Source organism: Palaemon carinicauda, chromosome 6 (genome assembly GCF_036898095.1).
Source record: "Palaemon carinicauda isolate YSFRI2023 chromosome 6, ASM3689809v2, whole genome shotgun sequence".
Lineage (NCBI taxonomy): Eukaryota > Metazoa > Arthropoda > Malacostraca > Decapoda > Palaemonidae > Palaemon > Palaemon carinicauda.
The window spans coordinates 83,979,920-83,994,919 of NC_090730.1; the positions used below are offsets into that span (position 1 = coordinate 83,979,920).

The window sequence follows — 15,000 nt, forward strand, 5'->3', positions numbered from 1 at the left end:
AAATTTGTTCAGTACAACTTCTACCTTTTTTAAATCCTGCTTGTTCATCTCTCAGCTTTTCATCAATCTTTCTCTCTAGCTTCTTTAGAATAAGCATATTATATACTTTCATGACAACCGACGCAAGTGTAATGCCTCTGTGATTATTGCAATCAGCCAGATCTCCTTTTTTTGCCATTTTCACCAACACTCCTAGCTCCCATTCATCAGGTTTTGTCTCTTCATGCCACAATCTACAAAATACTCTTGTAAGTATTCTAGGAGTCACTTCATTTTTGGCTAATATCATCTCGGCAGTTATTCCATCGTATCCAGGGGCTTCCGATCTCTTTAGTTTTTTTTTTTAAGAATGGCTTCGACTTCAAAAACACTGAATTCATTCATGGGCACATCAAGATGTTACTCAGCTTCAAGTATATCAATCACATTATTCTCATTATATCTCCTATTCATGACTTCACGAAAGTGTTCATCCAACGTTGCCTTTCTTCATCCTCGGTTGTTATTTTACATACCATATTCAATTATTATATAAAAGAGGGAACACTGATTTATCTCCAGGTGTATTAAGCAGTTTCTATCAGGTTGTCAATATTACATGCGGATGTCTTCATGTCACTTTGTTGTGAAATTAATCTACGCAATAAATATTTGATTTGTGTTATATAGCCTTTTTGGACTTCCCTCACTTTTTCAGTTAACTGTTTTACACGGCTTCTGCTAATTCCTTTTATAGTGAAAATTAGTTCCCTCGGTTATTAACATAAAATCCATCTTCCTTTGCCTGATAATTAGTGTAATAGCCACAAAGCACAGTATTCTAGGATTCACACTGCCGCCATTTTGGATATCTAATATGGTCGCTATGTCAGAGGAAGTGGCAACATTGGTTTTTAAACTCTCCTTGACATAGTAGGTATTAGGTTGGCCGGGGTACCAGCCACCCGTTGTGATACTACCACTAGAGAGTTACTGTGTCTTTTGACTGGTCAGAAATTACTACTTTGGATCCTTCTCTCTAGTTACGGTTCATTTTCCTTTTGCCTATGCATACACCGAATATTCTGGCCCATTCTTTATATATTCTCCTCTGTCCTAATACACCTGACAACATTGGGATTACAAACAATTCTGCCTCGCTCAAGGGGTTAACTACTGCAATATTATTGTTCAGTGGCTACTTTCCTCTTGGTGAGAGTAGAAAAGACTCTTTAGCTATGGTAAGAAGCTCTTCTTGGAGAAGGACACTCCAAAATCAAACCATTGTTCTTTGGTCATGGAGAGTGCCATAGCCTCTGTACCATGGTCTCTCACTGTCTTGAGATAGGGTTCTCTTACTTGAGGTTACATAAGGGCACACTGTTCGATCTTATTTCTCTTTCTCTTGTTTTTTTAAAGTATTCATAGTTTATATATGAAATATTTATTTCAATGTTTTTACTTTTCTTAGAATATTTTCTTAATTTTTAATTACTTTTCTTGTACTTTCCTTATTTCCTTTACTCACTGGGCTATTTTTCCTATTGGAGCCTTTGGGCTTATAACATTCTGCTTTTACAACTAGGGTTGTAGCTTAGCAAGTAATAATGATAATAATAAGCTTTCAGAAAATGTATAGTTTTAGATTTTCCAATGAAATGCCCACGTAGCTAAAAGTCTGAACATAGTGAACTGTACTATGATGTTGACAGAAAGGAACTAGCCATTGAGAAGCACAAGCAAATGATAATCCCCATTTTTATTAGAGGGGGGGGGGGGGGGGAAATAAGAGCCTTGTTAGAAATTGAAATGCGTTTTGTTGACATTAATTTGAAGACTCGACATTCATGATAAACGTGAATTTACCGGAACATTTTCGAGCGTATCAGAGACTACGTCGGTCTTGATATAGTGGAATGAATTTGTCTTTTTTTTTTTTTTTTTGCTGAAACAATTAGTTGGTATCCAGAAATCAACATAAGAAACAAGGGAGATGAAATGAACCGAGACTGATATATCACGGAAAAGAAGAGATAAGTAAGGCAGATGAAATATTGCTTATTTCGTCTTTCCTAATTAATTTCAAATTTCAAATACGATGAATTCATTACCTGAAAGTAAGAATCAATACCGCTTGATGGGAACTCACCATTAATTGCGTATTTATCCTATTTCCGTTTTTCACCTTTATATGCAAAAATATGATCATGTGGTCGCTGGGTGTTGTTTAAAAATTCAATAATCTTGAGTGACCGAGATAATCAAACTGTGGATGAAATAGAATCAAGGAGAGTAACCTATATCAAGGGGTTGCTAGTTTCACTGAAGTAATCTACAGCTTATTCAAGCAGACTATTCAATTAAGGGTGTTGATTGGAATCAGCTTTTACTTCATGAGAATGATTATTTGAGGAAATTATGCACAATCATCTCTTTTTGTCTTTTTTTCTGTCATAGTCGTTATGTATCGAACAAAGTATTTATTAGACCAATGACCTCGAAAAGTTTTATTTTGTAGTTGCATTGGCCTCATTGGAAATTCCTTTTGATTTCTTGTTCTATATATTTAGAATAAATTTCAGAGTACAGAACTGCACCTTTGTTAAATCTCGTAGAATCATCGTCTATTGTAGCTTTGTTGATAAATGATTTTGATTTGGTGGTCAAAATACAGATTCTTTCGTCTGAGAGAGAGATACACACTGTCATTTTAGGGTTAATTTCTAATATTAAGATTTTGTAATAATCACATATATAAAACTGTTTAAAATGTTGTTGTGTAAAAAAAGGTATACTAAGAGGGAGGTACCTGGAAACATTCAGAGCCTTTGTAAGTCTTTGTCCAATAGAAAAAAAATGTCCCCAAGAGGGCTTCAAAGCGACAATTCTTGGTAGGCCTACGGATCCACCCCAGCTATTACTGTGCCATAATATCAATTATCTATGATGGTGGGAATTAACTACTTGATTCATTACAGCTTAGATTTATTCATTATGTCAGATTTTGCCTTAGATAGTTCGTTAATCTGGAGGAGATAATCTTTCCTTCAAGTTGCCTAGTAATAGCCACCAGGAAATTAGTTACATTATTATTTTATTATTGCAGTCAATATATCCATCAGCCTTCTGACCTGTCAACAGAACTGAAGATAATTGAACGAATTTGACCACACTTTGCAAGATTATTTATGGGGAAACTCCATCCAGGTGCTTAATTTTCTGTGGGTATCGAGAAAGATATAAAAGAATTAGAAGAAAATGCAGATACCTCATCGGTATGAAATTGATGAGATTAGTTGAGGTATGAGGTGTCTGTATGGCCTGGAGACTCACCCCACCCCACCTGCATTTTAATGAGTAAGATTTAACGATTTGGCACAACACAATTCTGTTGGGAATATTAACATAACGCCCTTCAATAAATGGAAACCAGACCAGTATGAACGGTATGATTTGGTAACCAGATTCGTTATAAACATTTTGAATTGGAAGTTTTAGTTAGTTTTTTTCATGAAGAGTTGAGTTGACTGTGGTATGCTCATTAATGAATGCTCGTATTTCTTTTGTAAATAATTCATAATCTATAAGTTGGTTGGGTAAGTTTCCAGTAACCTTCATCCTTTGAAGAGATGCCACAGGCATTTCCTTCGAGGTTGAAGCTAAGCTTTTCCTTTGACTCCCTTTCACATCCTCTTTTGATCCCACCGGGCCTGGATTTCAAAATGGGTGACTGTTTTAAAGGCCTTTCTAATGAGAGCTTCTCTTCATTGTTATGTCATTGAAGATCGCTGCGGTAATTTGAAATGTCAGGCGGGACACTACTACGTTAACATTGAAGGTCTTTGCGTTTTCTGGTTTAATTTCCTTTTATTTTTGTCAAACGTTATACTGTGGGCTTTTCCATCGGCTCCCAAATAAATTGTTGCCTGTTTATTTACAGTCATATAGTTTTCCCATCAGTAGCCTGAAAATTAGGAATTTTCAAAAGTGATCGAGTCTTTCATGAAAAGAGAATCTTATGATCCTTGTCTTCTTGTCTCCTGTATCGTAAAAAAAAAAATATGAAAAATTCAAAATAACTTCACTGATTAGAATGATTAGATTACATCCTATTCATGTATCATATCTATGAAAGTGACTTCTTACTAAGCTTGGATAAGTTTGAATCTTCTTTAGCGACAAATTTTGCTATTTAATCACTTATTCAATCTTCGCCAAAGGGTGACATTTAGCTTTAAAGTGTGTTCTTCGTTCCTATTAATAAAGAAACTTTTATCCTCAAGATTATTTTTCGGTGCAGATAGAAACTTCACTTTATAGGAGAATGTAGATGCACCCCTGAAAGAAAAATTGTCTAGGATCAACGTCTTATATCGATTAAAGGGCTTTAGCATTTGATCAATTTTTTTTTCTTTTTTTTTTTTAGACATTCGTTTGCACGTTTTCAGATTCACTTATATTGTTTATAGAGGTACCTCCCTGTTAATAATCTAACTACATCATATAGTAATAACTTGAAGAATATATAGTAGAATTGGTCATTGTTGCGGTTTGTTTATATCCATATATATTTATTCTTACTGCATTATAAGGATATAGTTTTATGATATGCATATAGTATTTTGATCACCTGTTTTGCTGAATAAAAATAGGAAGCAGTCTAAGCTCTCTCTCTCTCTCTCTCTCTCTCTCTCTCTCTCTCTCTCTCTCTCTCTCTCTCTCTCTCTCTCTCTCTCTCTCTCTTTAATTTGTATTGTGCAATATTTTCCTAGAGGGATGTGGCATACCGCAATAGCGCCTTGAACCTGGCCTTTTAACATTTCTTCTTTTGGCTGCGATTGATTTCTATATCAATTTGCTCTTTCCACTTTTTTTTCTCAGGCTTTTCGATAGTTATCGTACATCACCAGAAAGATATCGCTCTTCAATCTGTGTTATTTATAATGATAGACATATTTCTGCTGATTGAAGGAAAGTGTCGCTGTGGTTAATACTCTTTTTCTTATAATTATTGTGCTTTGTTTTTGGGCGTTTCCTCTAATGACGTCATGCAAAGGTTAGTGATTGAAATTGATGCGGTGGATTGAGGTTTTATGTTACCGGAGTAATTACAAAAGTTTACCTAAATGCTTGCAAGGTTTCAGAGCATATAAATAGATTCTAAAACGCATATATATACTTTTTGTCAAGCGTCACCATAGGTTTGAATCAATTTTGTCCAACTTCTGTGGACTTGACTCTAAAAAACTAGAAATTTCATAGGAGTTACTTTTTTTGACATTTCTACTAACATCAGAAACGATATATATACTGTATGTATACACATACACACACACACACACACACACACACACGCATATATATATATATATATATATATATATATATATATATATATATATATATATATATATGTATATATATGCATGTATATATATATATATATATATATATATATATATATATATATATATATATATATATATATATATACATATATACAGTATATATATATATATATATATATATATATATATATATATATATATATATATATATGCATATATATATGTATATGCCTATATATATATATATATATATATATATATATATATATATATATATATATATATATATATATATATATATATATATATATATATATATATACATATATATGTATGTGTGTGTATGATTGTATAACTCATTATATGTCACTGTTGAATTTTCTCAACTTATTAACGAAGTGCTCAGACATGTCCTTCCACAAGCGTCTGTTTATGGTTTTGCTAATGCTAACCTATACCCACTAATTTTCTTAGCTCGTCAATCCGTCGTCTTCTCTTCCTTCCCCTGCTTCGTTTGCAATCTCTAGTAGGGACCCATTTTGTTATTTTTTTTGTCCATCTATCATCTGTCATTCTTATTATCTGTTCTTCCCATGTCGATTTCTTTTTTCTTGTAGTTTAAATATCGCTTACATAAGTTTGCTCTCGTATCCAAGTTGCTTTTTCTCTGACTCTTAGTATTGTTCCCGTCATTATTCTTTCCATTGCTCTTTGAGTTGTATCTAGTTTATGATGTATGGCTTTAGTAAGGCTTCAAAAGTCTGATGCATAAGTTGATATCGGTACGACCATCTGATTGTAAACTTTTTATATTTAGAGAAAGTTACATTTTAATTTTCATAATCTCATTTTGTTTAGCAAAAGGTTTCCATCCCATGCTTATCCCTCTTTCAATTTCGGTCTCGTGTTCTGGGGAAACACTTACTTCTATCCTAAATACGTACTGTACAGTATATCCGTTAGCAATCTCTAGAGGTCCGTCTATAACCCTTGTATCTTATCTCTCTACATCTTCATTAGTTTTACTCATATTCATTTTCGGTCCTACATTTCTGTTTTTGCTACTCATATCTACTCAGAACTATGCAGTCTACAATTGTTTCCCATAAGCTTTTTGTGTTTGCTTACGAGTAAATATGTCTTTATATATTCTCTATTCAGATCGGAACTGGACTCTAAGTTATTTATGTGTGAAAGGGAAGAAAAGGGACGAAAATATGACACATTAAACTGAAAGAACAAGATTACATTAATCAAAAAACCTCTTATATGAGGCTCGACATAGTGTAAATTACACTGTATGGTCAGGGTGGGGTCAAGGTGCCATAGAGCCAGCCGATTATTGTGTTTATACAATTTTTCATAAAATATTTTATGAGTTGTGACGTGAGTGGGCGGTCAAGGGAAAATGAAGGTTCTCGCTTTTTAATGGTCACATTTATTATCTGCGTTATTGTAACGCTGATACGCATAGTGTGCGTGTGGGTTTGAAGTTGAAGATTAATGATCGTAGACAAAAATGACGGTGGGGATTTGGGTGTGAGGCTAGTATTTTTTATATAAGCCCTGTAATTTATTGCCATTGTTCGTAGACGCTGTAACTGTTCTGTACTTAGGTGCAGATTGTACTACGGATATATATATATATTTATATATATATATATATATATATATATATGTATATATATATATATATATATATATATATATATATATATATATATATATATATATATATATATATATATATATATATATATATATATATATATATATATATATTTATATATACATATATATATATATATATATATATATATATATATATATATATATATATATATATATATATATACATATATATATATATATATATATATATATATATATATATATATATATATATATATATATATATATATATACCATCTCGTTGGTGAAACCACCCATTTCATGATATGAGCAAACCATTACACTACTTCATGAAAAAGGCAATGAATTTTCAAAACTTATGCATAACTGATTGTCTTTTAGGAAAAACTGGTTTTAGCCATAAAACATATTTCATGAAGTTTTTATGAATCTTGAAAACGTATGCACATATAGTTGTCTTTTATAAATAACTGATTTTTAGCCTAAAATATCATTTCATGAAATGGTTGTTTAGCCAGCAGTAGTATTTCTAAATTTTCCTAGAGTAGGAGATTTTCAAACTCTTCAAGCTTCAGCCATGGATGAACAAATACAGAGTTGTGTTTATTTGATGTATTCTGAATAGGAGCAGATGATAATAACAGTTTTGAAGAATGTAAAGACTGGACAAACGCTTAAAAGAGCTTACCAAATTTTGAAAACTTGCCAAACTTTATTCCTAATGAAAAAAGGTTAAAAAGAACCATAGAAAATATACGCCACCCAGAGAATAAGTCACAACAATTATCCAAGAAGCCAATTTAACACAAACCAAAATGGCGAGGAGATTCACAAGAAGATTACTGAACTTTACAGCAATATTGCAAAATCAATTGTTTCACATTCCAGCTGACGATGATCCAGTTACCCGAAGTCCAGGTGATGATGACCTATATGGGCAAAGCCCAGCTGATGACGACCCAGTTGTCCAGAGCCCAGCTGATGATGAAGCAGTTACCCGAAGTCCAGCTGATGACGACCCAATTACCCAATGACCAGCTGATCATGACCCAATTGTGCAAAGCCCAACTGATGACGACTCGGTTGCCCAAAGCACATCTGATGATAACTCAATTGCCCAAAGCCCAGTTGACGAGAACTCAGTTGCGTAAAGCCCATACTGACCCAGTAGCCCAAATCCTAGATGATGATGACCTGGTTACTCAAAGCCCATCAGACCATGACACAGTTTCCCAAAGCCCAATTGATGATGACCCTGTTACCCGAAGGCCAGTAAGTTAAATCCCAGCTAATGACAACCCAGTTGCCCAAAGTCCAGATGATGACAACCCAGTTACAAAAAAGCCAAGCAGATGATGACCCAGTTGCCCAAAGCCCAGCTGATTATGACCAAATTGTGCAAAGCCCAGCGGATGACTACCCGGTTGCCTAAAGCCCACCTGATGATAACCTAATTGCCAAAGCCCAGCTGACGACAACCCAGTTGCCTGAAGCCCAGCTGATAACTCTGACCATCCTTTACATTCAGATCTCTCTGGACAATTCTATCCTGTTCGTAATACTAGGCAGGCAATTAATTCTAATAGCCAGGCCTTCTCCATCATGAGGCTCAACACTACACAGTATTCTAGAAGTTTTATTCTAGCTGTTACCGTTACCAAGTTTTGGAATGATCTTCCTAGTCGGGTAGTTGAATCAGTAGAACTTAAAAAGTTCAAAGTTGGAGCAAATGTTTTTATGTTGACCAGACTGACATGAGTCTTTTTATAGTTTATATATGACATATCTGTTTTTGACGTTGTTAATAGCTTATATAGGACATATCTGTTTTGACGTTGTTACTGTGTTTAGAATGTTTTATTGTTAATTTATTCTCATCATTTATTTATATCCTTATTTCCTTTCCTCACTGGGCTATTTTTCCCTATTGGAGCCCTTGGGCTTATAGCATCTCGCTTTTCCAACTAGGAATGTAGCTTGGCTGGGATTAATAGTAATAATAATAATAATGATCCAGTTTCCCAAAGCCCAGTTCATTATGACCCCGTTACTCGAAGACCAGCTGATAATGAGCCAGTTTGTTAAATCCCAGCTGATGTCAATCCAGTTGCCCAAAGTCCAGATGATGAAAACCCAGTTGCCCAAAGAACAACTGATGATGACCTAGTTGCCCAAAGCCCAACTGATGACGACCTAGCTGCCCAAAGCCTAGCTGATGAGCTGATGACGACCCAGTTGCCCAAAGCCCAGCTGATAATAACCCATTTGCCCAAAGCCCAGCTGACGACAACCCAGTTACCCACAGCCCAACTGATAAAGACCAAGTTGCCCAAGGCCCAGTTGATGATGACCCAGTTGCCAAAGCCCAACTGATGATGACCCAGTTGCTCAAAACCCAACTGACGATGACCTATTTGCCCAAAGCCTAAATGATAATGACTCAGTTGCCCAAAGCCCAACTGATAATGATCAAGTTGCACCAAGCCCAACTGATGATGACCAAGTAGCCCAAAGCCCATCTGATGAGGAACCAGTTGCCCAAAGCCCAACTGATGATGACCCAGTTGCCTAAAACCCAACTGACAATGACCAAGATCCTTAAAGCCCAAGTGATGAGGACCCAATTGCCTAAAGCCCAAGTGATAATGACCAAATTGCCCTAAGCCCAGTTGATGATGACCAAGTTGCCCAAAGCCCAACTGATGATAACTCTTTTGTCCAAAGCCCAGCTGATGATGCCCCAGTTGCCCAAAGCCCAACTAATAATGACCCAGTTGTCCAAAGCCCAGTTGATGATGATCAAGTTACTCAAAGTCCTGCAGACCATGATCTAGTTTCCCAAAGCCCAGTTGATGATGACCCTGTTACCCGAAAGGCCAGCTGATAAGGAACCAGTCAGTTAAATCCCAGCTGATAACAACCCAGTGGCCTAAAGCCCAGCTGATGAAAACCCAGTTGCCCAAAGACCAGCTGATGATGACCCAGTTGCCCAAAGCCCAATTGATTACGACCTAGTTGCCCAAAGCCTATCTGATGATGACCCAGATGCCCAAAGCCCAGCTGATGATAACCCAGTTTCCCAAAGCCCAGCTGACGATAACCCAGTTGCTCGAAGCCCAACTGATAAAGACCAAGTTGCCCGAAACCCAACTGATGATGACCTAGTTGCCCAAAGCCCAACTGATAATGACCAAGTTGCCCAAAGCCCAGCTGATGATGACCCAGTTGCCCAAATTCCAACTGATAATGACCCAGTTGCCCAAAGCCCAGCTGCTGATGACCCAGTTGCCCAAAGCCCAACTGATAAAGACCAAGTTGCCCAAAGCCCAGCTGTTGGTGACCAAGTTGCCTAAAGTCCATCTGATAATGACCAAGTTGCCCAAAGCCCAGCTGATGATGACCCAGTTGCCCATAGGCCAACTAATAATGACCAAGTTGTCCAAAGCCCAACTGATGATGATCCAGTTGCCCAAAGCCCGCTGATGATGATCCAGTTGCCCAAAGGTCACTTGTTGATGACCCAGTTACTCAAAGCCCAACAGACCATGACCCAGTTTCCCAAAGCCGAATTGATGATAACCCTGTTACCTGAAGACCAGATGATAATGAACACAGGTAGCTACATTCCAGCTGATGACAACCAAGTAGCTCAAAGTCCAGTTGACGAGAACCCAGTTGCGTAAAGCCCAGCTGATAATGATCCAGTTGACCAAAACCCAGTTGATGATGCCCCTATTACCCGAAGCGCCGTTGATAATGAACCAGTTAGTTAAATCCCAGTTGATGACAACCCAGTTGCCCAAAGCCTGGATGATGCCAACCCAGTTTTCCAAAGTCCAGCTGATAATGACCCAGTTGCCCAAAGCCCAACTGATGATGACACAGTTGCTTAAACCCTAGCGGATGACGATGTAGTGGCCCAAATCGCAGCTGATGATAACCCAGTTGCCCAAAGCCCAGCTGACGACAACCCAGTTCCCCAAAGCCCAACTGGTAATGACTCAGTTGCCCAAAGCCCAACTGATAATGACCTAGTTGCTTAAAGCCCAGTTGATGATGACCCAGTTACCCAAAGCCCAGCTGATGATAACCCAGTTGCCCAAAGCCCAGCTGACGACAACCCAGTTGCCCAAAGCTCAGCTGATAATGACCCAGTTGCCCAAAGCCTAACTGATAATGACCCAGTTGCCCAATGCTCAGTTGATGATTACCCAGTTACTCAAAGCCCAACAGACCATGACCCAATTACCCAAAGCCTTGCTGATGATGACCCCGTCACTCGAAGGCCATCTAATAATGAACCAGTTAGCTAAATTCCAGGGAATGGCAACCCATTTGCCCAAAGACCACCTGATGACGAACCAGTTGCCCAAAGCCTATCTGATAATGAGACCCAGTTGCCCAAGACCCAGCTGACAACTACCCAGTTGCCCACAGCCCAGCTGATAATGACCCAGCAGCCCGAAGCCCATCTGATAATGACCCAGTTTCCCAAAGCTCAGTTGATGTCCCAGTTACTCAAAGCCCAGCAGACCATGTCCCCATTACCCAAAAGCCAGCTGATGATGAACCAGTTAGTTAAATCCCAGTGGATGACAAGCCAATTGCCCAAAGACCAGCTGATGATGACCTTGTAGTCCAAATCCCAGCTGATGATAACCCAGTTGCCCAAACCCCAGCCGATGATAACCCATTTGCCCAAAGCCCAGCTGATGATAACTCGGTTGCCTAAAGCCAAGCTGATGACAACCAAGTTGCCCAAAGCCCAGCTGATGATGACCCAGTTGCCCAAAGCCCAACTGATGACGACCCAGTTGCCCAAAGTCCGGCTGATGATAACCCAGTTGCCCAAAGCCCAACCGATGATGACCCAGTTGCCCAAAGCCCAGTTGATGATGACACAGTTACTCAAAGCCTAGCAAACCATGACCCAATTTCCCAAAGCCCAGTTGATAATGCCCATGTTACCCAAAGCCCTGTTGATAATGAACCAGTTAGTTAAATCCCAGTTGATGACAACCCAGTTACCCAAAGCCCAGATGATGCCAACCCAGTTTCCCAAAAACAAGTTGTTGATGACCCAGTTGCCCAAATCCCAACTGATGATGACACAGTTGCCCAAAGCCCAGCTGATGATGAGGCAATGGCCCAAAGCACAGCTGATGATAACCCAGTTACCCAAAGCCCAGCTGACGACAACCCAGTTGCCCATAGCCCAACTGATAATGACTCAGTTGCCCAAAGCCCAACTGATAATGAGCTAGTTGCTGAAAGCCCAGTTGATGATGACCCAGTTACCCAAAGCCCAGCTGATGATAACCCAGTTTCCCAAAGCCCTGCTGACAACAACCCAGTTGCCTAAAGCTCAGCTGATAATGACCAAGTTGCCCAAAGCCTAACTGATAATGACCCAGTTGCACAATGCTCAGTTGATGATTACCCAGTTACTCAAAGCCCAACAGACCATGACCCAATTACTCAAAGCCTTGCTGATGATGTGTCATGTAAAGGAGAAAATTTCACACTAAATAAGGTGATATGTGTATTTGATCAAGTATTTATGAGTTTTATTCTTTAGTTAAACGATAGAGAGAGAGAGAGAGAGAGAGAGAGAGAGAGAGAGAGAGAGAGAGAGACGAGAAAAAAGAAGTTGGAGTGAGCTGGTACTTGAAAGGCAATGTTTGTGAAAAGTGCAGACATAGCGATAAGTTGGCCAAAACAACGCAAATGGAATGCACGCCGGTTCGCTTGCCGAGAAACCATAAGTGACATATGTATGACGTTACCATTACGTCAGAAGAAGGGACTAATAGAACACAAGAATAGTCACATGACGTGACGCAATTACAACGCCCTTATTCTAAGCTACTTAAACAGTTGATGGTATAGAGGAAGCGGCTCTTTCCTACAAGTAACCGCGATAATCGGTTGTCCCTTCTCCCTCTCCCCCCGTCATGGGGGAGGCCCTACCTCTAGTGCATAGTTGGCCTGAACTAACTAAACGTCTAGTTAACAAGATATTTTCCAAAGACGGACAACGAAGGGACCAAGTTCCCTAACATGCCAACAAATTACCTTTCAACTGGGAGGTATAAGATTATCTTCGATGAAGGAGAAATTACCAAGAAGAGTGTCAATGAGTGGACACATCTACGAAGAAGCGATCCCCAAATCACCCACATAGAATTCAAGGATTTCGCATCTGAATGCTGAAGTGGTAGCAGAAGTCTACGGTTGCAGCCTCCAATCTTCAAGAGTTTTTATTGTTCCAGTCTGTATTTAAAACCAAATAATTCCACGTAGAAGAATACTGTAAAACTAATGTACATCAAGTTCAAGAAGTAAAGTTAAGGAACTAAACGTCATTTTACCATCACTCTCTTTCCTGAGGGTCTTATTATAAATAATTAATTGCACTGATATGATTGAAAGAGATACATTTATTTAATTAAAATAATATTAAAGTGGTGCTTAATAAAAGAAATAGAAAAATGCCCAGCTGATGATGACCCAGTTGCCCAAAGCCCAACTGATGACGACCCAGTTGCCCAAAGTCCGGCTGATGATAACCCACTTGCCCAAAGCCCAGCTGATGATGACCCAGTTGCCCAAAGCCCAGTTGATGATGACACTGTTACTCAAAGCCTAGCAAACCATGACCCAATTTCCCAAAGCCCAGTTGATAATGCCCATGTTACCCAAAGCCCTGTTGATAATGAACCAGTTAGTTAAATCCCAGTTGATGACAACCCAGTTGCCCAAAGCCCAGATGATGCCAACCCAGTTTCCCAAAAACTAGCTGTTGATTACCCAGTTACCCAAATCCCAACTGATAATGACACAGTTGCCCAAAGCCCAGCTGATAATGAAGCAATAGCCCAAAGCACAGCTGATGATAACCCAGTTGCCCAAAGCCCAGCTGACGACAACCCACTTGCCCATAGCCCAACTGATAATGACTCAGTTGCCTAAAGCCCAACTGATAATGAGCTAGTTGCTGAAAGCCCAGTTGATGATGACCCAGTTACCCAAAGCCCAGCTGATGATAACCCAGTTGCCCAAAGCCCAGCTGACAACAACCCAGTTGCCCAAAGCTCAGCTGATAATGACCAAGTTGCCCAAAGCCTAACTGATAATGACCCAGTTGCACAATGCTCAGTTGATGATTACCCAGTTACTCAAAGCCCAACAGACCATGACCCAATAACCCAAAGCCTTGCTGATGATGATCCCTTTACCCGAAGGCCAGCTGATAATGAACCAGTTAGCTAAATCCCAGTGGATGACAACCCAGTTGCCCAAAGTCCAGATGATGGCAACCCATTTGCCCAAAGCCCAGCTGATGACGACCCAGTTGCCCAAAGCCTAGCTGATAATGAACCAGGTGCCCAAGACCCAGCTGACAACTACCCAGTTGTCCAAAGCCCAGCTGATAATGACCCAGTTGCCCAAAGCTCAGTTGATGATGACCTAGTTACTCAAACCACAGCAGACCATGACTATATTACCCGAAGGCCAGCTGATGATGAACCAGTTAGTTAAATCGCAGCGGATGACAACCCAGTTGCCCAAAGACCAGCTGATGAGGACCTTGTCGTCCAAATCCCAGCTGATGATAACCCAGTTTCCCAAAGCCCAGCTGATGATAACCCAGTTGCCTAAAACCCAGCTGATGACGACCAAGTTGCGCAAAACTCTACTGATAATGACCCAGTTGCCAAAAACCCACCTGATGATAACCCAGTTACCCAAAATCCAGCTGATGATGAACCAGTTACCTAAAGCCCAGTTGATGATGAAACAATTAACTAAATGCTAGCTGATAATGACCCAGTTGTCCAAAGCCCAGCTGATGACGACCCTGTTGCCCAAAGCCCAGCTAATGATAACCCGGTTCCCCAAAGCCCAGGTGACAGCAAACCAGTTGCCCAAATCCCAGCTAATGATGACCTAGGTACCCAAATCCCAGCAGACCATGGTCCATTTATCCAAAGCCCTACTGAAGGTTACTCAGTTGCCC

General features: G+C 39.1%; 5 protein-coding genes across 5 annotated transcripts in view; all 5 read left to right on the top strand.

Moving 5' to 3' along the window:
• The window catches only part of LOC137643121 (uncharacterized), a 53,028-nt gene extending 43,675 nt beyond the window's left edge, over positions 1–9,353 (top strand). The window contains exons 2-3 of the mRNA XM_068375968.1: positions 7,869–8,256; positions 9,073–9,353. Coding sequence (XP_068232069.1) covers positions 7,869–8,256; positions 9,073–9,353 — 669 coding nt within the window. The remainder of the gene's footprint in view (positions 1–7,868; positions 8,257–9,072) is intronic.
• Positions 9,354–9,415: 62 nt separating this feature from the next.
• On the top strand, positions 9,416–10,333 carry LOC137643122 (uncharacterized). Its single transcript, XM_068375969.1, has 3 exons — positions 9,416–9,483; positions 9,615–9,793; positions 9,921–10,333. The coding sequence occupies exons 1-3, from the start codon at positions 9,416–9,418 to the stop codon at positions 10,331–10,333; spliced, it is 660 nt and encodes a 219-aa protein (XP_068232070.1).
• A 129-nt stretch (positions 10,334–10,462) lies between these two features.
• Positions 10,463–11,293, top strand: LOC137643123 (uncharacterized). The gene is made up of 2 exons (XM_068375970.1): positions 10,463–10,659; positions 11,026–11,293. The coding sequence occupies exons 1-2, from the start codon at positions 10,463–10,465 to the stop codon at positions 11,291–11,293; spliced, it is 465 nt and encodes a 154-aa protein (XP_068232071.1).
• Positions 11,294–11,428: 135 nt separating this feature from the next.
• Positions 11,429–11,982, top strand: LOC137643124 (uncharacterized). The gene is made up of 2 exons (XM_068375971.1): positions 11,429–11,553; positions 11,715–11,982. Exons 1-2 carry the CDS (start codon positions 11,429–11,431, stop codon positions 11,980–11,982), a joined length of 393 nt encoding a protein of 130 aa, XP_068232072.1.
• Positions 11,983–12,385: 403 nt separating this feature from the next.
• LOC137643125 (uncharacterized) lies at positions 12,386–14,522 on the top strand. Its single transcript, XM_068375972.1, has 4 exons — positions 12,386–12,484; positions 13,446–13,703; positions 13,971–14,224; positions 14,315–14,522. The coding sequence occupies exons 1-4, from the start codon at positions 12,386–12,388 to the stop codon at positions 14,520–14,522; spliced, it is 819 nt and encodes a 272-aa protein (XP_068232073.1).
• The last annotated feature ends 478 nt before the right edge of the window (positions 14,523–15,000 follow it).